Genomic DNA, 26,666 nt, shown 5'->3' with positions numbered 1-26,666 from the left:
CTCGAATGTTCCATCTCACTCCCAAATCCAATTAATTCCGTGACATTTGTCAAGAAGTGATGGACTCTGGTTTGAACACGGGAGACTTTGGCCCTTTTAGCGCATGGCAGTTCCATGGCCTTTGGCATCACCATTAGCCTTCATGCGGGCCTCTCACGGCTGGGTGAAGAATTACTGAAGGGCCACCAAACCCGCCACCTGCACCGTGCACCAAAAACTCTGCCCTCCGGAGGTCACTTGAGGTGAGACCAAAATTCAGTCACCTCTTGGAGGGTTGCTCTGCTTTAATCCGTTTTTCTTTCTTTCTTAAAAGATTTTATTTATTCCTGAGAGACACAGAGAGAGAGAGAGGGGCAGAGACACAGGCAGAGGGAGAAGCAGGCTCCATGCAGGGAGCCCGATGCAGGACTCGATCCCAGGACCCCGGGATCACGCCCTGAGATGAAGGCAGATGCTCAATCTAGCCTGAGCCCCCCAGGCGTCCCTTAATCAGATTCTTGATTAAAACAAAAACAAAAACAAAACACACTTCATGACCCATTCTAAGGCTGGAACCATTCCTGGAGGACACTGAGGAAACCAATAAGTTAGTGACTTGCTCAAATCTCACCCACCTCCTGCCAGAAGCAGGGATCAGTGTTTGCAGCCCTGCACCAAAAGGAGAATGTGATTTTTTTCGGTATTAATTTCAAGTCCTGCCAAAACAGTGCCGCTTAAATTTTTTAAGTGATTGATGATCGCCATTGCCTTATTCACTTTGCTCCAGGCTGCTTTTCTACTTGAAATTGGTCCAGAAGCCAGGATGGATCTTCTCTGGAATTCTGACCTGAGTGAATGTCAGGAGAGAGGATCAAGGAAGAAGGTCTTGGTTAGAATCCATCGGTGGTTCTCAACCAGGGGCGATTTTGCCCCCAGGGCACATGTGGCAGTGTCTGGAGACGGGTTTTTGGTTGTTACAAACGTGTGTGGGTGGCTGGGGGGGGGAGCATTGCTACCTGCGTCTCCTAGGTAGAGGCCAAGGAGGCTGCTGAACATCCTATAGTTCACAGGGCGGCCCCCACCACAGAGGGTGACCCAGCCCCAAATATCCAGCTAAGGTTGAGAAACTCTGACATAAATTCTCCTGGGGGAGCAAAGAAAAATGGCCCGAGGGACAAAAAGGAGGGAGCAGTGGGCATCTGTCCCCAGGGAGAGGCAGCTGAGCTCAGGGAAAGGCTGGTCCTTGCTAGGACCCCCATCCTCCCCCTGCTTTCCCTCCTCACCTCCCGCCTCCCCTGCCCCTCCCCGAAAGGCCTCCATCAGGGACCCTGAGACGTTCCTTGGGGAACAAATTGGCTCTGAGGAAAATCCGTGATAAGCAGGAGAAGCCAGCGGATGTAGGAAAACAAGCTTAACAGCAGAAGCACACCAGAAATGGCTAGCAAAGCCGAGACGTCTCTTAAAGCAGGTTTTTACCCTGGAGGGGGCATGGTCGTACTTTTTATTTTATTTATTTATTTTTATTTTATTTATTTATTCATGAGAGACACAGAGAGAGGCAGAGACACAGGCAGAGGGAGAAGCAGGCTCCATGTGGGGAGCCCGATACGGGACTCGATCCCGGGTCCCCAGGATCACACCCTGGGCCAAAGGCAGGCGCCAAACCACTGAGCCACCCAGGTAGATGATCCTTCTAATTAAATGTTTTTTTCGAATATAAAAGAATACTGACCTCCTTCCAGTTGTGTCTGTCAAAAGGATTGCTTCAAAGGCATCTCTTCTGCTACTTAATTGTATAAAATTTTTTTTTTAAGATTTTATTTATTTATTCACGAGAGACACACAGAGAGAGGCAGAGGGAGAAGCAGGCTCCCCTCCGGGAACCCGATGTTGGGACTCGATCCCAGGACTCTGGGGTCACGCCCTGGGCCGAAGGCAGATGCTCAACCGCTGAGCCACCCAGGGATCCCGATCGCACTTTTTAAAGAGATGCACTTTGGTTGTGTTTCCGTGTCGTGCCGAGTGTGGCTGCCTGGGTAGGCTCACGATAGAAACCCTTCGGGTTCCGGATTTTTTTTTTTTTTACAGGACCCAAAGAGCAGCAACACGCCAAGGAACGCGCACAAAACCAGAGCAGGTCGTAGCACAAAACGGGGAGGGGGAGAAGGCATTGCGATCACCGCCGAGGGTTTGCCCCGGCAGATGGCATTCCCAGCTCTTTCCTAACCCCCCCCACCACGACTACCCGGGCCCCAAATAGATGATCGTGTCCACAAAGGGGGGGGGGCGGGCACCGTCCCTCGTGTGTGGTCTATGTCACACAGCTGTGTACAAAGCAGTCCATGTCAACTGTCTCGGCTGGACACATGGGAGCCTTCGCCATGTGTTTTATTTCTCGCCTACCTACTCAGAGCCCCCCCATCCTAAATGACAGTCCCCTGGCAGGTGCTTAGTAAAGGATGATCGGTGAGTGAAAGAAAGGAGACCCACTCCTTCACTTGATCCCATGGAAGAAAGCATCCAGCCAAAGCCTTCACAAGAATCACAAGACATGGGAGCAAGTGGCATTTATTAGGTCGATTACAGCGCCCAAGTTGTGTGCGCGGAACGAAACCTCTTCAGATCACCGGGGTGGAACCATGTTCATGGCCACACCAAGGCCAACTGGGAAGGAATCCGTGACTCATCAAAAACTAGTCTTCTTGGGCCTCCTGGGTGGCTCAGTGGTTGAGCACCTGCCTTCAGCCCAGGGCGTGATCCTGGAGTCCCGGGATCGAGTCCCACGTTGGGCTCCCCGCATGGAGCCTGCTTCTCCCTCTGCCTGTGTCTCTGCCTCTCTCTGTGTCTCTCATGAATAAATAAAATCTTTTAAAAAAAGCCAAAACGAAAACAAAACAAAACAAAACAAAACAAAAAACAACCCCTAGTCTTCTTGTGCCAACTGGCCTTTCTCCGCACACTCTCTGATTCATGGGACATCTGTGAATTTTGTCTCCGCCAAGTGTTGCTCTTTGAAGGCTCTGAATGCAGTTAGTGTGGGAATGAACGCACCATTGCTGAAGACACGGGTCTGTCCCTTTTTCAATACCAGGACACTGCTCAGTAGCCCCAGTCCTAAACAGACGATATTCTGGGGCTCAAAGAAATTTAGGGTTGGTTCCTTGGTCCCTCAGATGAGTACATGTCAGCGGCACTTCCTGGAGGAGGTCATTCTACAGCACACACACATCAAGATGTGTCCCCAAGGAATCACTGTGATGATGCTAAAGAGTGACACAAATTCAGGCGGAGTCCTTCATTTTTTTTTTTTTTTTCTGTGATTCGTAGTCTTGGCTTCAATGTCAGAAGATACTGGATTTAATGCTCCCTTGTCTAGAGAAAATCAGAGAATTAGACATCCTCAGACACGGATGGCCAAGTGCTCACGGATCCATGACCCACCCCCCCAAGTGCAGAGGCCAATGTCCATCAGTGAACGTTCGGGACACACTGCCTTCTGCTTGGACTGTGCCGTGGTGTCTCTAAAGACCACTTACAGCATTGAGGGCCGCTGTGCCGAATGACTGACAGCCCAGGTCTCAAATGCATTTTCTTTGTTTTTTTTTTTTTTTAAGATTTCATTTGTTTATTTGACAGAGAGAGAGCACAAGCAGGGGGTGGAGGCAGAGGAAGAGAAGGAAGCAGGCTCTCCACTTAGCAGGAAGCTGGACACGGGGCTTGATCCCAGGACCCTGAGACCATGACCTGAGCTGAAGGCAGACGCTTCACTGACTGGGCCCTGCCAGGCACCCCTCAAATGCATTTTCTAAAAGTGTGTCCCAAAATAAAAATAAATAAATAAATAAATAAATAAATAAATAAATAAATAAATAAAATATTTATTTTCTTTATGATCTTTCTAATTAAATGTTACAAGTGTGTCCCTTTTCCCTCCTTTATTTGTGACTACAGCTCTTCAGCTTCTACAGTTAATTGACAACGTATTCAGTAAGAACTGTGACGTCACAGGTCACTGGCACCCAGTTGGGCTTGTCATATGGCCGGGCACAAAATCAGAGCCACACTCATGGGAGTCCTTAGGGCCGGTGCTGGGGATCCGGAACCAGCTACCGTAGAGGACAGAACGAGGGTGACCACGCATCCTGGTTTGCTCAGGCCTGGGGGGCTTCCTGGGAATCAGGGCTTCCAGCAAAGAAATGGCGAGCGGTGCAGCCAGCAAAACTAGTGCTGCACCTGAGGGGCAAGTAACCAGCTTGTCTCTTTGGGGCCACCTTTGGTTACTAGATGTTCCAACTACGTCTGGAACAGAGAGCCTAGGCTAATTAAAAACTGCTGGGGAGGGATCCCTGGGTGGTTTGGAGCCTGTCTTCAGCCCAGGGCCTGATCCTGGGGTCCTGGGATCAAGTCCCGCATCGGGCTTCCTGCATGGAGCCTGCTTCTCCCTCTGCCTGTCTATCTGTTTCTCGAATAAATAAATAAAATCTTAAAAAAAAAAAACTGCTGGGACTTCAGCAATCATCTACCCTCTGATTTTTGCAGATACTCAGACTCACAGGGGTGTAGCCCTTTTCCCAAGGTCACACAGCTTGCTAGTGGTATATCCGGAACCAGACTCCAGATTGCCACACTCCCGATTTAGGACACTGTCCACTGCATGCCATCTGTCGCTTTCCCAGTCTCTTTTTATCGCTCTTTTGAAATGCAAATTTAAAAACATGTAAAATGACTGCTGCTGGTTTTCCTTTTGACCACGGAACTCTGCCATTAGGACAGTGTAAACCGGTGGGGGATGAGGATGGTGGCCGCGAGGCCAGGCAGGGAGAAGCCCAAGGCCGAGGCCACCACGTCCCCAGATGACCACCCTATTCACGCTCCCTCAGGAACCCGCGGGGAGGTGCGCACCCACAGCCGGAAAGTGCACGTGGGCCAGCAGCACGTGTTCGGGGGCGGGGTGGGCCGGCACCCTGTGTGTGGGCTGCCGAGGCTGGAGCCCGCCAGGTCACCGGATCGAGGCTCGGCCCGATCGCGCGGCGTGGGCGGCGGGAGCCAACAGGTCAGAGCACGGGCGACCGCGTTGCGGGGCAGGGCGGCTGGGCTTCGGCCTCTCCTCGGGCTCAGCGCTGCACCGAGCTCCGGGCCCCAGACGGGTGGCGGGCACCCGGTGGCCTCCTGTCCCCGGGCCGAGCCACCGAAGACGGGGACAAAGACAGGGCCCGCTGGTGGCAGAGCGGCTGCCAAAGACGGGGAGCCCCCGGTGGGCGTGTGGACCCCAGGCGGCGGGTCACCGACGCCCGCCTCGTAACGGAGGTGGACAGTGACACCGCCCAGGCGGGGACCCGAGCGGCCCGGCCCGTCGCGCCCGCAGGCCAAGCGGCAGGACTCCGCGGCCCGGCCACCGGCTCGCGGTCCCCGGACAGCGCTGGGGGGACAGAGCCCTACGCGGAGGGGCGGCTGACGGCGGCGACGGCAAGGTGCGGCGGGGGCATGGGCCGTGCGGCCACCACCTGGCCTGCAGCCCCAGGGAGGGCCCTGCTCCCCCCCTGCAGGGCTCTGAGGGCCTGGCCTGCCACCACAGGACGGTCTTATTCGGGGTGCATTTACGCCCCTAAGTCCTCAGCTGGGGAAGCCCCCAGGGCGGAGCGCCCTTACCCTTTACACCGGCGCCGCCTTTGCTGGTCTTTGTGCGGGAAGGAGAATCGAACCGGGTCTTTGGGAACGGCCCCGATCCACCCCGGGGCGCGTGTGCCCTTCTTCCCCGGCAGCTCTATGCCACTGCAAGGATTCTCTACATGCAGCCACTTGTCACCACCGACCGCCGTCGTTGACAGTCACATGTCAGGACGACACGCTTGTGAGGAGACCACACATGCACGAGCCTTGACATCTGCAAAATGCATGAAAATCCTGCGGCTTCGCATCTACTTAGCTTCTTTCAAAGGAAGATTTAAGACGCCTGCCCTTAAGGCGGAAAGTACTGTGCAAAACGTCTAGGGATCTCATGCAGTCCCCGTCACACCCCAGTACAAGCCCTGTTAGGCCATTTCCCATCTATGGAAACTGAGGCACGAGACGTGAAGCAACGCTCCCAAAGAGCTTTGGCTGTTGCCTTGACGTACTAAGTGGTAAAATCTCTGGGCATCACGCGCTTCGCTGTCGGAGAAGACAGAGCTGAAACCACAGTGAAGCAACTCTGGAAAGCAAGGGCAGGGAGAAGGTGGAGGGGCGGGACCCTGGGCTGCAGGAAAATGAATCAGTAAGGTGAAGATCTGCAGCGAAAAGGAGGCATTCTGGAGACTTCTCCATGCAATAGAGGTCAACGCTCTGGTGACGTGCTTCAGCCCTTACCTTCCAGCCTCCTCGGCCAACCTCAAACATATCGTGTACCAAATGCCCTATGCTGTCCTGCTTCAGTCCCTGCTGGAATAGAGCCACGCGATTCTGGAAGATTCCTCCAGGAATGATCATCTATAATGGCAGTCCCTTCACAAAGCCCTTTCTGATCTCCCCAGCCTGATCGATCCCCTGAACCCCCGAGAATTCCTGTTTTCCCTTTGACACTTGGCCTGTCAGCTGGCAGGATCTGCCCATATGAAAGGAAACCCTTCCGGAAGACATGTGACAGCATTTTTAGGTCTAAGAGTTTTTGGATTCCAGGTCTCCATCATTTTTCTTCCTTCTAGTACATTCCATCATGTTGGGTCTTAAACCGTGACATTCTCTGGAAGACTGTTTTAATTCTTTATATTTTGCTGGAACTTTTGAGGCAAAATGCTGCCACTCTCAGCACTACCCACACTATAAAGCTGAGCTTTGGCGGGAGAACAGAATTATAAATTTCCTTTGTCCCCCAAGAGTAATTTAAAGCTTCACTGAATAGATAGTTGCTTCAAGGGAGCAGGAAACTCTTGGTGCTTCTGAAATCAGAGCAGATGGAAAAACTCGATGGGGCCTACGTTTGGTCTGCTCCAATCTGGGGACACCAACCATTACTACTGTAATGTGTAAGCATACCGTGTGATCTCCAATGTTACAGGCAACGTCTAGAATGTTCAACTTGCGTCATCTTATGTGGCACGGCTGTTACACTTTGGGACGAGGAGACTGCTGGTCACTCCCCAAAGAAATACCTTCAAAACAGACAAGAGCTGACTTCCATTAACTTCCAGCTTTTCTGTAATTGTATCTGCCAGGCTATAATCCTCAAGTACCAAACACGTTCGGGTCCCCCCGTCAAAACACAGCACTCCGTAATGATGACACAAACTATGATAGAAAGAAGTAGCATGATTTTATTGAAATGTTTTAGTACAGTGGTGGATGATCTTAAAATCGTGTGTTCTAAACCAATACAAGCACTGCAAATGATACATTCCTGAATCTAAGGGACATCTAAACAAAGGCAAGTTCTAGTATGAATTATCTGCAGGTTGATTAATATCATTTAAGTTGGAGGACGAGCAGCTTTGGTATGCATGTACTTCTCTGGCTCCCCTTTTCGGCTAGATATCCATGAGTCCAGCTCCATTCGGCAGAGTTGGACAGAACCGATACACTGGGTGGTTTCCCTGAATGCTTGCACACCAGCGGCAAGGGATACACAAGTTCTGCGATCGGGCCGCTCCTGAGGCCACCCCCATCATCTTTCTGGAGCTGAAACCATCAAATGGTTGAGGTCTACATCGCCCCCGTGTATGGCCAAGTCTAGTCGAATTAGTGAATATAGCAGAACTACTTGAAAACAAAAAGTGAGGCCAAAAGAGAGAAAAAGTCAGTTAATTTGATGACAATGCAGATTTTTATCTGAGGATTATTTTAAAACTAGCTCTGTATCTTAGACTCAATCTGAAGGCGAAATGATCACGTTTAAATCACCTCTCGTCAGTCATGTCAACATGTCTATGCTTATATGCCAAGGCCGTCTACCTGCGTGTGTCTGTAACTACATTTTCATCTGTCTTTGCATAGAAATTCCAAGAAACAGATATCACTCATTTATCAAAACTAAAAATTACATACATCTAAGGAGGCTCTTTACATTATCAAGTCAACTCTTCCTAGGTAGAGCCAATAGGTATCGCATAGCTGACTCTACCAGGCTAGAATGCCATTGTTTTTTTCAAAAACCATTTTAAGGTACAGCAAAATGCCGGTCTCTGCAATGACCAACATGATACTTGCTAAACTTCAACCTCTGCTGGACTGAAGTTTGAAATCTTAAAAATTGCTGTTCAAGTGACTTAAAGATTTGGTTTTGCCACCTGCAAAACTTAGATCAGGCAATTTCCTCTCTTCAAGTTTTAAGATTCAGCAGAAGGGAGGGATTGTTATTATTCCCAGCCTTTGTCTACGCAGGCAAATTCTCTTCTTTCCGGGCTGAAGAATTTAGTTGGTTGTGCACCAGTGCGCATCTACCAACACTCATGGGGAGTCAAAGCTCGCCTTAGGGATGCACCCCACTGAGGAAGATGCTGTCAAGCGCCATCTGTGGATAAAGCAATCTTTGCCTCCATGATCACTCTTGGGCCACCACTTGAACCTTATCTCAATGAAGCAATTAATGCTTACTTATTTGTACTTTCTTTGTAGGCCTTTCTTACCCACGTTTTCATGTAACAGTTTTAGTTAAAACAATCAGTTGTCTAGGAGACCTGCTACTTCTGATTACAAAAGGCAAAAGACTATTAAATCAAAACGAAGGAGGTGATGTTTAAATATGCATTTGGTGGTACTCACAAAAATTCGCCTTTTTATGATGTCAGGAACAAATAACGAACAGACACTAGTAAGCCTGAGGGAACTTAGGGGAGTCTTGGTTTTGGTGGAGACCCACAACGTGAGATTATTGGAAAGAAGGCGAAGTAAAAGCTAGAGCTAAAAAGAGGCCATAAAAAAGATGGTAGGACGGAGTTGCTGCTTGCAGAGCCGCTTGCAGAGCCGTCCGCCTCGGATGGCCAGAGCGCAGCTTGAGTGGCACCAGCGAGCCTGTAGGGTCTATCTTGACACTTTCTCAATCAGATCCATTGCTGAACATAATTTTGGAATTTCAGAACGCGACATTTCAGGTAAGTGGCAGTTATAATGCGTTTCTCAGCAGTGGTAACAACAACCAAAGAAATGCTGAATTGCTTGTGATAATGTCTAATGTTTATCAGAAAGTAAATGTGTCAGCAGCCCTCTGAAGCTACCTAAAATTTGGTCGAATTGAGCACGATAACAAAGGTTTATTTGAAACCTGGTTACTAAAAAAGCAAAAAAACAAACAAACAAAAAAAACCCAACCGAATTCAGGGTATTATAAATTTTCTAAGGTGCACTTGGAAGGAAAAGGCTAATTCTGTATACAGGGTTTGACCCAAATGTCCATAGGCATTATCAGTATTTACACAGAAGGCTTTAATCTGAAGTCACCTTTGGCGACCTCGAAGTAGACAAGACTATGACCTTCCGCAGTGGAATTACATACTTGAAAGTTGTGGCCTCGGAGTACTGGTAAAACAAAAGAAAGGTCACCTGTCAGAATGAGCCAGGATGACCTTAAGGACAGTTCATGTAAAAAAGATCAGATAACCACCACCCTCCCCCTACCCCTCCCAAACCAGAAGTAAATGGTCTTGAGCTTGAGAGGGGGGAAACAATGGATCTTGCAGGGTACAAAGATCGGACGCTTTTGCATTATCCTAGAGTTGCTGAGTCCTAAAACTAAAGTCAGGCAAACGCACACAAGGCAGCGGCCCGAGCAGGCCTGCTCCACACCTCACGTCCGGGCCTATAGCGGGACGTGGCTGAACAGGTAGGACACGGATTCACCGTTGTGCGTTCTTCGGATCGCCTCTGCCAAGATCATCGAGATATCAATGACCTAAAGGCCAACAGAAAAGGGGAGAGGACAGTGGGACACCTCAGTCGGAGTCCACGAAAAACTTAGAAGCCAGAGAGCCCAGGAACGACTTCTCCAGCACAAAGACGCGCGATCACCAACCCCCCCCAACCTGCGCCCGTTTCTACCTTCCAATTACAATCACAAGTGGGTCCCTGGAGGCGAGACCTTCAATCAAAGGCTTTTCGGGGTCACTGGTACTCAGAGATAGCCTTTCCTTGGGTTGTCTGTTTGATTTTACTCAATCATCACATGGAAGGTTTTCTTCTTAGTTTCCAAAAACGCAGTGACTGCGTCACTTAAGAGCACAGCTGGGGACACCTGGGTAGCTGTCTGCCTGCTTTTAGCCCAGGGCGTGATCCCCAAGTCCTGGGATTGAGTCCCGCATCGGGCTCCCCGCAGGCAGCCCGCTTCTCCCTCTGCCTGTGTCTCTCATGAATAAATAAATAAAATCTTAAAAAAAAAAAAAAGAGAGCACAGCTGTGATCACCTCACTCAGGGTTCAGTGAGTAGCTTTTGGGTAAAAATAATTTACCAACGGTAAATATCTTCAGCTCTGCGGGGCCAGACTCGACTCAAGTCATCGTAGCGTGACGACAGCTACAGACGATACGTCAATGAATATGTGTGGCTGCATTCCACCAAAACTTTTTTGCAACAACAGCCTGTTCTTAACTGCTTTTCTAGTGTGGTTTTGACTATTTCCAACTCTGACCTGCACCGGCCCCAGCCTTTCTCAGACCTAACGTGAATCCCACCCCCCGTTACGGGAAGCCACAGCATCTGGCAGCTATCCCTGGGCAAGCATGTCACACACGCAGTCACACACACAAGACTCAGCGCTATCTTTTGGGGCTCAAGGTAGATTCCTCACTGCGTGCCTCTGCCTGCTGTGTAGCAGTACCTGAATCTTGGGACAGTGTTTCATTTTGTCCTCTTGCGGAATGGTGTTTGTGACGACAACAGCCTCAAAGGCGGCGTTGTTTATTCTGGAAATAGCTGGCCCAGAGAAGATCCCGTGTGTAAGGATAGCATAAACCTTGGTGGCTCCGGCGGAGAGCAGCCTGTAAAGCAGAGAGCAAAACAATTAAGTGTACACAAATATTCCTGAAACATTCTCCCCTCAGTGTGAATTAAAAGGCAAAAAGCGTGTTCCATAAAGAAAAACAGAAAACCAATCTGACTCACATTTATTAGCCTTGAAAACAATCTTTGAAGGTACGTACTGGCAAAACCTTTTGTATTCCGCTAAATCAGGGATTATCAGCCTTGGCCTTGGGCCCACATAATGCTTTGCTGAGCAGCATCCCAGGCCTCTCCACTAGCAGCCACCCCCTGACCCTCGGCTGTGACAACCAAAATCGTCTCCAGACACTGCCAAATGTCTCCCGGGGAGCAAAAACTGTCCTTGGTTGAGAACCGCTGGTTTCAACTGATAAAGCCAAACTACCGGGCAGCCTGGGTGGCCCAGCGGTTTAGCGCCACCTTCAGCCCAGGGTGTGATCCTGGGGACCTGGGATAGAGTCCCATGTCGGGCTCCCTGTGTGGAGCCTGCTTCTCCCTCTGCCTGTGTCTCTGCTCCCACCACCCCCACCCGTGTCTCTCATGAATAAATAAAATATTAAAAAAAAAATAAAGCCAAACTACCATCATTTTGAGCCACATTCAATCTAAACTACTGACAGATTTTGCATTCTTGGTTTCACACTGCCTTTGGCCCAGTGGGAGCTGCGTGCTTGCAGCCCGGCTCAAGTCAGAGCGGCCCCGCGCCCAGCGCTCCGTACCACGGCTCCCACTTGCCACGGCCCAGCTCTCGAACCTTCGGGAGCCGCAGCGGGGGAGGCTCAAGTGAAGGCCAAAGAGAAGGAAGACCAGGCCCAAAGGAGCCCACAAGACGGTCTCTTCCCTCCGTGCTCAGGTGCGGGGGGAGCACCTTCTTGGATCCTTTTCCAGACACTGAAAGCTCATCCTGGAAAATGAAAACCAGGCCCTAAAGGCCCAGGGGATTGTCTTCCACCAAGAAAAAAATAAATGGGCCTGAAAGGCCACCCCCCCCCAGCAATCAGCAATCATTAGGAAGAACAGGCCAGTTTTTAAGAGCTGACATTTTTCCTTTCCTAATGCGATGCTCTAACGCTTCCCCACGCCACCCCTCGTACTTGTCCGCGGCGTGGCAGATGGTGCCACAGGTGTCAGCCATGTCGTCCACGAGGATAGCCACGCGGTCCTTCACGTCACCCACCAGAACCATCCGGTCCACTTCATTTGCTTTCTTCCTCTCTTTGTGAATCAAGGCGAATTCCACATTCAACCTGTCTGCAATCGACGTGACCCTGCTCGAACACACAGCCAGACATGCAAAATACTGTCAACAGAAGAAAAGCCCTTGACGTCTATGGTCGTATTTTAGGAACACGGTTAACCAGCCACGCTCAAGATAACGAGGTAATCGGGGCTCACTTGGAAAGACAGGCCTGGCCTGGGGTGCACAGTAGACAAGCCGCGGGGAGACAAGTGCAGAGGTGGCCTTGTGTTCGTGGCACCTGGCAACGAACGCCGGGTGCCTGGACCACTGGATGGAAGTACTGGATGGGAAATCAATATGGGAATCTGTTAGTGCCTGTGCATACTTTAAAAAAAAAATCACGGGCACGTGTACAATCAGGTGTATTGTACACCTGAAACTGATATTACACTGTGTGTGAACTGGAATTTAAATACAAACTTTCAAAAAGGGCAGCCCGGGTGGCTCAGCAGTTTAGCGCCGCCTTCAGCCCAGGGCGTGATCCTGGGGACCCGGGATCGAGTCCTGCGTCAGGCTCCCTCCATGGAGCCTGCTTCTCCCTCTGCCTGTGTCTCTGCCTCTCTCTCTCTCTGTCTCTCATGAATAAATAAATAGTCTTAAATAAAACTTTCAAAAAAAAGCATAAGGAAAAAAGCATTAGCAGCAAGAAAAATACAGCATATATGAAACTCAATAAAATAGAAAAAAATACAAGTCATAGACACAACTCAAATCAAGTGATTTAGAAACCGCCACTCGCTCAGTCTGTGGTGCAGCCAGTGGGGACAGAAGTCCTAGCTCACAAAGGCACATACCACACTGGGGCTTATGAAAGTGGACTTCGCTGCGCTGCAGGCCTTGGGGCTTGTAAACCTTGAGTTTCTCTCCTCATCCCTGGCAAATGCTCCAAAGTCACTCACTCAGAAAGGGCTGGGCTGGCACCAGAAAGAGAAGGTGGCAGGCCAGGCTGATCAGTGAGCTCTGGGCACGGGGCTACAATCCTCCTTTTCCACGTACAGGACACTTAAGGTGTGTTCCTAACAACTCCTGTTGAGACAACGTATCACACGGAAACCTCAGGCAGGGCAAGCTGGAACCCAAATCACATGCAGTTTCATTTCTGTTTCTTCGACACACGTGTTTACGTGCTTTCCGGAAGAAAAACAATAAAAGTTAAACCTGAATTATTTCATTTCACCAACTTCCCACACCAGTTTCACGTTACTACTGACGGGCAGTAGGTGTGCTCCCTGCTAAGGTTCACTCTTCCTTAGCCCGAGCCAACCGAGCCGCAAAGCCTACCGGACAGTGACCTCTTGTGGCAATGTTAAGTTTTACCTGCAGTGTGTCAAGCTTTGAGGCTTTTCGCAAAGGCAGAAAGTTCTAGTTGGTCAGAGACCTGTTTCCTTTGATGAAATGACTATTTTGCATCAAGCAAAGATGCCAGTGGTAGTATCTACTGCATTATCACGTGTTACCGCTGTGACTGTTCTGTCCGCTGGGGAGCAGCTTACTCCACAGTAGGAAGGAGGTAACGAAACTTGGGGGGAAAAGGAAGGAAGTGGCAAAAAAATTCCAAAATATATGCTCTTAAAAAGCTTGATGGTCCCTGGCAGAGGGAGCAGGGCTGCTCGAGTGGGACAGCTTTAAAGGTGACCTGGAAAAGGACAGCATCTCAGTGCTGGCCATTAACTCTGCTTCGTTGGTTCTGCATTTTTGAAAGCAACAGTTGGGACACCTGCGTGGCTCAGTGGGTTAAGCATCTGACTCTAGGGTTCAGCTCAGGTCGTGATCTCAGGGTCCTGGGATCGAGCCCCGAGTCAGGCTCTGCACTCAGCATGGAGTCAGCTTGAGATTCTCATTCTCCCTCCGCCCCTCCCCCTCTCTGAAATAAATAAATCCCCCCCCCCAAAAAAAAGAAAGAAAAGGCAAGAGTTGGCAAGTAGATAGGGGAATTTGGTGCATAAAATGGTGTTTCAAATCAGCAGGGGAAAGATGGATTATTTAACAAATAGTTTTGGAACAACCAGATAGCTGGGGGGAGAAAAAGCTGGATTCTTCTTCACTCTTTGTTCCAAAACAAATATCAGATGGAAGAAAAATTGAAACATTAAAAAGGGAAGAAGGCAATTTGTCTTAAAATATATGAAATCATGGGAGAAGAAGAATTGAGGAGGGTGAAAACTTCCTACACCCAGAAGTCAGAACATGAAGAGATAAATGACGACAGAAGCGACGTTCTAAAAAGTCTTGCAGAGATGAAAAATACACCAAGGGAAGACATGAAAAACTCGGGGAAGTATCTGCACCGCCCCCACCCCCACAGGAAACAAAGATGTGACCTCCTGTCTGCACAGAACTCCTAACGATCCGGAGGAAAAGGCTTCCGGCCAACGTGACAACAGGCAGAGGCACGACCAGGCCCTCGGGGAAAAGCAGCAGGCCGCAGAGGGCGCTTGACCTTGTCCACGGCAACCAGAATTAACAGGAAAAGATCCCGTATCATCGCCATCTGTTTATAAACCAGACGATGTCTGCTCCACAGCAGGCCTCGGAGAAAGTCACCCGCGTCCACACTCGGAGCGCTGACCCGTCTACCTTTTCCGAAAGACCCAATTATTTTGTCACTGTCCATCAAAACCCGAACGGCTCTTGCCCCAGGACCTGGTCTCTTCTAGAAAGAGACCTGAATGTACACAAAATGTAGTAAGTACAGTGTGGCGGGACGGTGCTTAAGAGGACACACAATGGTACCCCCAAGTGAGGAACGGGGCGACCTGATAAAGGAACGATGATCTATGCCTATGACGAATTATCACCCAGCTGGAAAGAGCAATAGAGTAGATGTACTGCACAGCTGTGGAATCGCTGCTAAGATGGGATGAGGATGTTTTTTAAAAAGCAGATATTTCCATTTGTATGAAGTAAAAAGGGGGACATGTCTGAATAACGGAATTCTGGCACTGGGAAGAACAGAGGCCTCTAAAGAAGGAAATGGGGGGGTGCCTCGGTGGCTCAGTGGGTGAAGCGTCTGCCTTCAGCTCAGGTCATGATCCTGGGGTCCTGGGATCGAGCCCCACATTGGGGTCCTCACTCGGCAGGGAGCCTGCTTCTCCCCTCTGCTGCTTCTCTCGCTCCTACTGTCTCTCTTAAGTAAATAAAATCTTCAAAAAAAAAAAAAAAAAAAAAGAATACACCAGACACAAGGACCACATATTGCATGATCTATCCATATGAAATGTCCAGAGACACAGAGAAGAGATGAGTGGTGACCAGGGGCCGGGGGCAGAGGGAATGGGGAGCGCCTGGCTATTGGGAACAGGCTTCTTTGGGGGTGATGAACACGTCCGGAACTCGGTGGTGGTGATGGAGACACAACTGTACGAACACAGTGAAAGGCACTGAGCTGTGCACTTTAAGTAGGTGGACGGTAAGTAGATGACTTCTATCTTAATAAAACTGTTACTAAAAACAAGTTACATCTTATGCTCAGGTACCTCTGGCCTGCTTGTTCACCTCGAACCTTCCATCGCACCAGTGGATTCACCATATTTGAAGGGAGTCCACTATGTGACTTACTAAGGTTTCCAAGTGAACAGCAAGCATTTGCTATAGAAATAACTCCAAAATGCCACTCACATTCCCTGTGTTTTTTTTTAATATGAGAGAGAGAGAGAGAGAGAGAGAAAGAGAGAGCGCGAACGAGAGAGAGAAAGCGAGTGTGAGCGAGCGCAGGGGGAGGGGCAGAGGGAGAAGTAGACTCCTCGCTAAGCAGGGAGCCCAACGTGGGACTTGATCCCAGGACCTGAGATCATGACCGGAGCCAAGGCAGATGCTTAAGTGACTGAGCCCCCCAGGCGCCCCCACTGCCCCGAGTTCTTACGCGGGCAGACACTCCGCGTGCTTTGACCCAGAGGTCCCTGCATGGGGGCTTTGCCGCTCACTTTCTGCTTCCGACTCTGATGTATTTGTGTCTCCTTCCTGTCAACGGCCACTTCCTGCTGCTGTCAGAGGCCCAGCCCCACCTGTTCACCCCCTCTCCTGTGCGGGGGACCAAGCACCAGAGATGGCAGCTTGGTGCTCATCGTGGCTCTTCTAAGAATTAGCACCTCTGCTTCCCAGCTCGGGTTCATGACAGCTTTCTGGGCCACTCCTGAGCTTTTTAGTTTGATTCTAAGTCCCTTAACCAGGCTACAGGTGGACAAGAGAGCCAGGTGACGCATCTGCAGGTTACAGACGTACGTCCTGGAGCTGGGCGGCTGCAGGGCACTCCTGGCACGTTTATCAGCTTCTTTGCTTTTGCAATGGACTGACAGAGGTCTTCTGTCCCTCTCCCTCCCTGACGGAGGCCCCTACACCTGGGCCCTGAAGCCCCAAGCACCCTGTCTTCCTTTTCCAGGAGGCCGCTGCCCCGTGCGACAGGGTCACGTCGGGTCGCGGAAGAGCAGCGCGTCTCGAATCCGTGTTGCGTCGTCGTCGCCCTTCATTCTGAGCTCCCTGCACTGACTGTTCCTTCATTCCCAACGCCTGCGAGGTCCCCCGATCCGAGGCTCAGGGCCACTTTCTCACGCTAGTCAGTGTGCTAGCATTGGGACGCTTTGGGTAGCATGTCCCTTTCTGTCCAAGCTGGTCATTTTACGGTCCAGAAAGTGTCCTGTCACCCCACAGGGCCGGCCGCCTGCCGCCGACTCCTCTGCGCACGCCGGCTCCGGGTGGGCTGTGCCCTCCCGGGGATCATCAGGCGCGAGGCGGTCTCCCGTGGGGAGTGCTCAGCTGGGACAGTGGGATTCCCGGTGGCCCGGGACCAAGTGTTCTTAGCGTAGGGATCCCCGCACCAAGGGGCACGCAGAGCTCACCGCACACCTGCACAGGGCACAGGCTCTCAGTCCGATTTCTCATGAGTGGCTATTTTGTCCTCCCCACCCCCACCCCCCCAAAGGCCTGAGTAAAGCTGGCTGCCCCCCTGTGCCACTGGGGAGAGGTCAAACTTTCATCTCCCTTCTCTCTGAAGACCTCTACGTGGGCAGTTAACACCCAAGCCAGCAGCCTCTTCTTGGATCTGATAACCCCCCGCCAGGCCACGTAAGCAGGGTCTTCAGCCCTTCTTTATTTCCCAGCCCTGGACATTTCCTTTTTTCCTGGTGTTCTATGGACACAGATTTCTTTTTTAAAACGCTATTTTGGCCTCCACTGTCAGGTGTTTATAGGAGGAGGGACTAGCTTAGTCAATCGTGTTGTTAATTAAAAGTCTTATTTTCCAATTGGGCTCGTTGCTTTTATAGTCAGAAAAAAGTAACTTAAAAACCAGCACTGGGGCACCTGAGGGCTCCATCGGTGAAGGATCTGCCTTCGGCTCGGGTCGTGATCCCGGGGTCCTAGGATCGAGCCCCCCATCGGGCTCCCTGCTCAGCGGGGAGCCGGCTTCTCCCTCTGCCTCTGCTGCTCCCCTGGCTCGTGCTTGTTCTCTCTCTCTCAAACAAATAGACTCTTAAAACCACCGACTGAAACATATTTGCTGAAAACAAAGACGTGCCTGTACTTCTTGCATGAACGATGACAAAGAGGACCGCTCCCTGCCCTGCAGGTGAGGACTGCAGTCCCCTTACTTGTTCATTTACAAAACAGAGGATTAAGTAATTCAGAACGTGCTTCCTTATCTAACATATTAAAAAAAATAAAACAAAGCAAAACCGCGCGTCTGCCTACCTCTTGGCTCCCCCGGCGTCGGGCGAGACAATGATACAGTTCCTCCACTCAGCAATGTTCTCTCGGATCCACTGCAGGACGGCGGGCTCCGCGTACAGGTTATCCACCGGGATGTCAAAGAAGCCCTAAGGGGAGAAGTGCGCGACACACCGCACAGTTTTGTTTTAAAGAGAACCTCTTGCATGAAGTCAAATTTGAATTTTTTATTCAAAAGAAGTCTTTCAACAGACTCCCTTTTCTTTTTTTTTTTTTTTCCCTTTTCTTGATTTTAACAGAATTACATTGAAAGACAGATACATTCCGGGAGCCTATGTAAGTCCAACCCATTATCTTTGGAAACCTATTATCTTAGGGTTGCCTATATCCTAAGGAATAGGAGAACGGTCTTGCAGGGCAGTGAGGTTTGTTGTCTTAATTAAGCACCTTATTATAAGCCAAACGCTTCTTCATATTCATGGTATTACAGAGGAGGCACAGTATAAAGTGGCCTGTTTTATAGATGAAGAACTAAGCTATGAGGAGGGTGAAAAAACATACGTCACAACTCTGCCACTGTAATTATTTGAGGAGTGGAGATGGAATTGTAAGGCTGACTACCAAGAAGCCATTCCCACTCCTCTGAAGCCGTTTGCAAGTTGGTGGCAGACAGCGGTAACAACCTTCAACCATGTTTCCAAGTCCACTAAAGATGAAAATCTAGGAGAGCCACCGCATACAAACTTAAACACGACTCACGTCACCCCGTTCGAAAACAATTTAACTTAATAGAGTTAGGATTCAACCAGTTGCATTAAGCCCCCGATCACCACCACCAAGGGCAAGGAAGAAAATGCTGGAACCTGGATCTGAGAAGCATGCAGGTCCATGGTGATGATGTGATCGGCCCCAGCGACCGAGAGCATATTGGCCACAAGTTTCGCAGAAATCGGAGCTCGGCTCTAAAACATAAAGATGGAGATTTTATAACAGGAAAAGAGAAGGGAAGAGATGCATTAATAAAATTAACATGTCATTTAATACTTTAAATTATTTGATTATTAATAACAAGGAAATTACATTCTCAGAACGGAAGATATGCATTCCATTTTATTCGCCCAATGTTTACGACTTACGTACGCTGTTGCAAGACAATGTGCTTGACACCAGGTAGAGAGAACAAATATCAAAGAAGCAAACAAATATATACACGTTAACATCACTTTTTATACAATTCAAATAGTGACAACTGTGCAAAATAAAAGGTACCGAGGATAGCATGAAGGGCATCCAGTTTAAGGAGACTGGTAACCAGAAGCCCCTTGGAGGAAACTACTTTTAAGGTGTGGCCGGCAGAGAGGAGAGAGAGGAGAGACCAGTGTTCCAGAAAAAAGCAACATGTGTGACATCACAGAGGCCGAGATGTTACATGCAGGGACTGCAAGAAGTCCACTGTGGCCACAGGCTGGTCTGGGAGGGAGTGTAAGGGGATGCTGAGAAGGGAGCCAGAGCCTCCCCTGCACAGCCCTGAGAGCCCAGGCCAGCTCCTGAAGACTTGATGTACTACAGCTGGAAGCTCGTACCATCACAAATTCAACGAAAACCAGACTGAAAAAAAGAACACCATACGGCGATCGAGAATTTGCTACTTCAAAGGGATGCCAGGTGATTTATTGTCACTGTATCCTCTTTAAAAGTAACCTAACTTCTCCATAGCTTTAGTTTCTGTATCATAAATCCTGGACCATGGCTGTCTACATCCAAAATAAAAAAAAAAAAAAAGGAAAGAAAAAGAAAAAAAGAAAATACACAGAAGAGACTACACATAGATTAAACCCAAGAAAAGAGGTCGGCATTTTACTGTAAACAGTAATATTCTCATACACCAACCCTAAAATATATAAGCTGAAAAGATTTCATTCGGACTCACAATGTTGTCAATTACACCTCAAAATTGAAACAAAAAAAATTTCACTCCCAACAGCCACAAACTATGCCCATTAAATACACAAGAGTGTATTCATGTAAAAACGCACAGGAAGGAATTACATCATAATGTTGAGATCATTTAGGTTTTCTCCTAACACACCATACTGAAGAAAACCTTCTAGTTCCTAACAGCCTTCCCAACTTCCCCCTGGCCTCCTTCAAAAGCCTACTTCTGTCTTCCGCGCTTGCTATACAGTCTTGCCACACCTTCCTCGTTTGTTTCTAATTCTCTTTCATTCCCAAAGAAACCCATCCTTGCCGGTAGAGTGACTGGCAGTGTCTGTGTTTAAGGTTAGGATTACTCGGTGATCAGAGGCTGAGATGCAGAGAGGACCCCCGATGGCTCCGGGGCTGGGGAGCAAACAGGTGCAGCACCCTCCGAGCTGTTAGGCCGCACTGCTTTGTCAACGACCCTGGGGTTTTAAGGGTACGTTTTCTCCTGGATTTTGAGCTTCGTGCCTTGTGTCTGAGTTCTCCAGGCTTTACTTGGGATCTATTTAGGTCCTTGGTTGTACCAGTATTTCATCGGATTCCTTGTCGAATCAGGCTGTTCATGAAGCACGTCTATGAAACAGGATCCCAATCATCAAAACGCTCTGAGGGCACGCCAGCCCCTCCCAACTGGGGCTCCAAGCGAGTTTTATGTTTAAAACCTGTGGTCCTGCCACATGCACATTTATAAAGAAATGGACTGGCTTAACCAGAAGCAATTTAGAACTTCAATGGCCATTATGGGGAACTTTCGATCTCTCCAAACTTAATTTTCTCAAAGTTGAATTGGACAACCACCAGGATTCTAAAACGGAATGGGATTTCTATTTTAATTGGTATTTTGAAGCTTCCAAACACTCTCAGGAATATAAAATTGCCTCTCTCCAACATACACTTTATAAACTAAATGAGGCAAACAATTAAAAAAAAGGGGGGGCTTCTAGGGCCTCTTCACCCTGCCCCCCAGACCCGAGGCAGCCATCCTGTGCTCAGGCCCCGCCCCTGGGAATCATCTTCTCTCTGCACCTCTCATCTCCTCTGCTCTCACCTGCTAATCCTTTGGCCAAACTTTCCTTTCATCACAGTCTCCCTCTGCTCTCTCCTCTCCTGAAGCAATTAAAACTTGCCCCTTAAAAAAAAAAAAAAAGGGAGAAAAAAAAAAACTTGCCCCTTTAATGTAAAGTCTCCTAAGGACCTGAACAGACCCAAGTTTCTTATGTTCCCTGGCCTACTGCTGAACTTCCAGCCATAGCTATAGGGTTTCCTAAAATGACTGAGGGACCCCCACAGGTTTGCTGAAGAATTTAAATCATGATTTGAACTTACCACCTTGCTTTCTCAGGTTTCTATCAGTTGGTGCACGTGCTTGCTGGTGAGGGCCGGGCAGGCCAGACAGTGGATGAAACTAGCCCAGTGGGGAGATCCTGAGCAGGATTTTAGACAAACTGACCCCTATCCTTTGGCAAGATGCTATTAAGCTGGCTGGAGATCTCCACTGAAAAATTATAATGGCTTTTCCTAAGCCTGTTGACTGGAACAAAATTGAGGCTTACACACAAAATTTGATGGATCTGTTTGTGATTAGTAGAATCGACTCCAAACTGTCTTTAATGAAAATTCTGGTCTTCCTTTAGATGCTGAAGCCATCGGGGTAACATTCAATTCTATGTTATTAATGACTGCTCTAGGATCTTTCCCTTTTAGTTAAAAGGACCAGGATGGAATGAGAAACTACGTCCATTTCAGATTTGACTAACCTGGCAAACCACCTTGCTCACACCCTAGATGAGTTACCCAGAGGAAAGAGCAGTGAAATTTTCGATATTCGGCTCCAGCAAACGAAGGCCCCCAACCCAAACTGGAAGAGTAGTTTCTGCTGATTTCAAGGAACCAGGACACTGGGAAAAGATTTTGTTGCAAATAAACGTCAGGCGCCTTCAGCCCTCTCGCCAACCTTCCTAATGTCCTAATTCCCAATGATGAGTGTACAGAGCAAGATGGAGTCACTCATGTCAAGCAGGAGCCTGTGTCAAGCAATGACACAAGCACTAAGCATACTACAGCCATAAGGTATCGCCAAGACCAGCATCAGGTGACACCCCAGAACCCATTACAGGCAGAAGCATTGAAGGTCTGCTTTGATAATCACACTCTAGGGGTTATCAAAATCTCCTGGGTCCTCAAGTTGGGCACCTTGAGGTCCCCAAGGGTACTTCATCCTTTAAATTATTCATTGATTTGTCCTTCCGTACTACTCTATTAGCTAGCTCTTTGCCTGTCCTGGTCTAACTGTGAGATGGTTTTCATCAGTAAGATGGGAACCTCCACGGTGGGCACCCGGGACCCTAATGGCTTTACATTTTTAGGGTCCTTCAGATCCATGATTACATCTCCCAGGGTCCCGGTACTGAGTTTCCTCCTGACTTTTTTTTTTTTTTTTAAGATTTTCTTTATTTACTCACGAGAGGCACAGAGAGAGAGGCAGAGACACAGACAGAGGGAGAAGCAGGCTCCTCGTGGGGAGCCTGATGCGGGACTCGATCCCGGGACCCCAGTATCATGCCCCGAGCCAAAGGCAGATGCCCAACCGCTGAGCCACCCAGGCGTCCCATTCTTTCTGACTTCTAACTCCATGGGGTAGGGTAGCCTGGGTCTTCTGTACAGAATGCAGGGTCTCAGGCCTCTTGGCCCTTTTCACCTTCCACTTTAGGCACCTACCTAATGCCCACATCTTTCTTCCCTTTTTGTGACCCAGCAGCTGCCATATACAATTTCTTAACTATGTAGAGCTCTATTTCCCACTTATACTTAGCAGATTTATACACATTTCCTCACAATTTTCCTTCACATGGCTCTGCCAAGTTAGAGATTACTGGGGCCAGTAGTGGCATGTATTTTTGCAAGATCCCCGAATGGTTTAATTCTTCTCCGCCCCCCAAGCACCTTTCTGAGGCATTCTCCCTTGGTCTCAGCTCTGGCTAGTTCCACCTCGTGCCTGGGGGTGCAAAGGGGTGAGCCCCGGACTGCCTTCCGCTGACTGCTTCCTGCAGGGCGCCGGGCTTGGCCTCACCTACGTGTGCCCAGCCCTTAGGATCTCACCCCTTAGGACCTCACCCTGCGTGAGACGTCTGCAAAGTCTACGGTCACATACGTTCACTCTCTGATTTATTCCTTTTAGTGCTGTTATGCTCAATTCAAGCAGGACTCCGGGGGACTTTTCTGACTCTTCTGAATTTTCTAACATCCGAGGAGTCGAGGACACAGAATCCTGTGGGCCAGGCCAGCGGTCCTGAGCATGCTCCGAGGTGCACCTGCGGGCTGTGTCTCTCCACGGTGTCAGTCACGGAGCAAGGGCAATGTGATTGTGAAGCGGGCGAGGAGTCCACACTTCAGGACACCCCACCACATGGCTAGCTCGGCTTCTTACACGGCGCGCAGAGCAGGACAGAAGACAAGCCACACAGTGAACCAGAGGAGGGGCGGGGGGGCAGGACGTTCCTGGGCCAAACATGAAGTCGGGCTGTGGGCGCACCCCTGAGCTGGGGCGTCGGTGGGTCCGGTGGAGAGGCTCAGTTCTGTTGGGGGACACATCGGGCACAGCCCTTGGCGGCGGCTGCCTTTTCCCGAGTGCTCAGACACAGAGGGGTCATTCTCAGGAGTCTGATGTTGCTGCAGAAGTCCTCTCTTGCTAAAGGGATTTAATCACCAGTCCTGGGCCCCTGCAGACCTCCTCTGCTTCTGCCTGGTATCGGTTCTGGGGTGTCATCAGCTAGTGCTGGTCTCGGTGCTGTCTGGTCGCTGCACTGCCCTTAACTGCTCGCATCATTGCTTGACATGAGTGACTCCGTCTTGCTGTCCACAACGGGGCCACCAGGAACTACAGGGGCTCTTCCCAATCCTCCCTCTAATGAGCTTGCAGAAACTACTACCCAGATTGGAAATAAACCTGTGTCTGTCCTTACTGACACCAGAACTGCACTCTGGGGGCTATAAAGCAGCCCCGGCCTCGGGGTACTGAAACAAGTCCAAATGGGGGGGCGGGGGATGTTGTCTGGAAAATCTCACCAGGCTCCAGTCTCTGCACATACTCCTTTTTGTCTCGGCCCTTTGATGGAGAGACACACACCCCTTCTTCCCTACTTCCTCTGCCCATATGCATTTACAGGGCTGAGATTTCTTAGAAAAATATGCCGGAATTGCCTTCTTCCCAACAAGGAAAATAATTCTAGAATTTGACAGTAGTAACCAAAATAGCCAACAGGGGGGGAAACAAATGACCCGCTGGCGTCTTTTCTACGCTCCATCTCTGAGAGCACTATAGCAGTCTGGGGGCCCTGATCATTTATTCCTACTGAATCAGCTACCATCCTCTTTATGGGCAAAATCTCCAACTGATATTGGCAGAACCCACATTGTGCCTCCCATGAGGATTCAAATCAATCCCTAGAATTAATACCCTATAAACAAAGAAGCCCTTCAGGGCATCGAGCCCACAATAGAGATTACAAAGCTCAGGGCCTCATATGTCCCTGTGACACCCCAATTTTACCTATGAGAAAACCCAAGGGCTGAGAATGGAGGTGTGTCCAGCACCTCCAAGCAATAAATACCACTGGCATCCCTTGACACCCTGTCGTTCCCAACCCGCAGGCGTTACTGACATCCATTCCCCCTGAAAGCACATTCTTCACTGTGACTGACCCGTGCGGTGCATTTTTCCCGTTGATAAGGACAGCCAGCATCTCTTTCACTTGGGCAGAACGGCAAGACACCCAGACGGTGACGCCCCAGGGTTACAGAGTCCTTCTTAACTTTTCACAAACCTTAAAAGCTGATTTGGAAGCTACAAAGTTTTCTGCAGGCCCTACTTTGTCATAATACACAGACCATTTGCTGCTGTCCCCCTCCTCAAAACCTCTTCCCAGAAAGACAGCATGCACCTGTTACAACTTTTGGTCTTAGGGACCCCTGGGTGGCTCAGCGGTTTAGCGCCCCCTTCAGCCCAGGGCGTGACCCTGGAGACCTGGGATCTGAGTCCCACGTCAGGCTCCCTGCATGTGGCTGCTTCTCCCTCTGCCTGTGTCTCTGCCTGTCTCTTTGTGTCTCTCACGAATAAATAAATAAAAATCTTAAAAAACAAACAAACAAAAACAAACAAACATAGAAGTCTCCAAAGAAAAACTGCAGTTTGTTCAAAGTCAGGTCTGATGTCTCAAGTACGTGATCTCAGAACACGGGCCAGATTTGAATCCGGGTAGACTCCAAGGCATCCTGAATTTCCCAAAACCTAAAACTAAGAGCCAATTATGAGGTTTTCTTGGACTGGCTGACTTTTGCTGAACTCGGGGTTCCCAACTTCTCTTTCACGCTTCTATGCACTTTACTGAAAACTGACAAACCTAACCCTGTTCTTTTTTTTTTTTTTTTAAAGATTTTATTAATGAGGGATCCCTGGGTGGCGCAGCGGTTTAGCCCCTGCCTTTGGCCTAGGGCGCGATCCTGGAGACCCGGGATCGAATCCCACATCGGGCTCCCGGTGCATGGAGCCTGCTTCTCCCTCTGCCTATGTCTCTGCCTCTCTCTCTCTCTCTCTGTGTGACTATCATAAATAAATAATTAAAAAAAAAAAGATTTTATTAATGAGAGAGAGAGAGAGAGAGAGAGAGAGAGACAGGCAGAGACACAGGGAGAAGCAGGTTCCATGCAGGGAGCCCAACGTGGGACTCGATCCCAGGTCTCCAGGATCAGGCCCTGGGCTGAAGGCGGCGCTAAACCGCTGAGCTACCTGGGCTGCCCACCTAACCCTGTTCTTTGGAAAGGGGGGGGGGGGGATGACAGAGTCTCAGGGACTTGAAAAGCCAGGTCTAACAAAGGCCCTGTCCTTGGGCACCCCATCACCAACCTGCCCTTTTCTTCTCCATACGCAGGAGGTAAGGGAATGCCCTCAAGCGCTCACCCAAAAGCGTCACCCCAGGGGGTTGTACAGCTGGCAACCAGACCCTGTGGCTCCTGTGGCTCCGGGCTATCCCCCCGGCCTCAGGGCCATTCCTGCCACCGGCCTCTTAGCTAAGGCCACTTTAGAAAGTCATGCGGGTGGCCCTGCCCCGTCCCCTTGTGCCCCACAACAGACACCCTCCTCGATTCTCAATCACACTCAACACTTGGCCAGTCACCTTGTCCGATGACATCCTTCTCCGATGACATCCTCCGGCTGACTGCTGCTCCCCGCAGCAGCCTCCCTCTGCCACCCTCCTCCCCCTTCCACTGATGAAGCCCCTCCCGACTGCTTAAGGCCACAGGTGACCTTCTGACTGGCCGGGACAAGTGACAGGGACTCCTCTAGCCGGTGCAGGCTTTTCGATGGTTCTTAAACAGTAAAAATGGCAAATCCCCCGCAGGGCATGCTATCTCGACTCCCTCTGAAGTCACCGAGGCTTGTCACCTCTGCCTTCAGCGACCTCAGCCAACAAGGCTGGGTTTTACACTCGGACTCAAGCCTGTATCTTCGCCAAGGGCAAAACCACAAACATTTAAACTGACAAGTCAGTATGCATTTGGGGTGGCTCATGATTTTGGAATGTTAATGGCAGCAATGAGGTTTCCTTACTCTCTAGTGGGGCTAAGATGAAAAACGGCTCCTATGGGGGCGTCTGGGGGGCTCAGGTTGTGATCTCAGGGTCCTAGGATCAAGCCCTCTGTCTGGGCTCCCTGCTCCGTTGGGCGTCTCCTTCTCCCTCTCCTGGCTCATGCTATCTCGCTCTCATATAAATAAATAACATCTTTTTTAAAAAATGACTCCTATGTCCAAAATTTATTAGGTGCCATACTTTTGCCGGCAGCTCTGGCTATGAAGGTTCCCAGACA

At 49.7% G+C, this 26,666-nt stretch overlaps 1 protein-coding gene across 7 annotated transcripts in view; it reads right to left on the bottom strand.

Moving 5' to 3' along the window:
• PRPS2 (phosphoribosyl pyrophosphate synthetase 2) overlaps positions 1 to 26,666 on the bottom strand; it is a 45,361-nt gene that overhangs the window by 832 nt on the left and 17,863 nt on the right. For 4 of the 7 annotated variants that reach the window (XM_035711886.2, XM_035711881.2, XM_035711882.2 and 1 more), the window contains 4 exons: positions 18,686 to 18,784; positions 17,847 to 17,971; positions 12,016 to 12,189; positions 10,761 to 10,920 (listed from right to left, as the gene is read on the bottom strand). In XM_035711886.2, the coding sequence (XP_035567779.1) occupies positions 10,761 to 10,920; positions 12,016 to 12,189; positions 17,847 to 17,971; positions 18,686 to 18,784 (558 nt within the window). Of the gene's footprint in view, positions 1 to 2,531; positions 3,352 to 7,250; positions 9,839 to 10,760; positions 10,921 to 12,015; positions 12,190 to 17,846; positions 17,972 to 18,685; positions 18,785 to 19,091; positions 19,211 to 26,666 lie in introns of those variants that run through there. The other 3 variants (XM_035711883.1, XM_035711885.2, XM_025436518.3) reach the window with 3 other exon arrangements.

Source organism: Canis lupus, chromosome X, assembly GCF_003254725.2.
Source record: "Canis lupus dingo isolate Sandy chromosome X, ASM325472v2, whole genome shotgun sequence".
NCBI lineage: Eukaryota > Metazoa > Chordata > Mammalia > Carnivora > Canidae > Canis > Canis lupus.
This window is presented reverse-complemented; position numbering and strand designations above follow the sequence as displayed.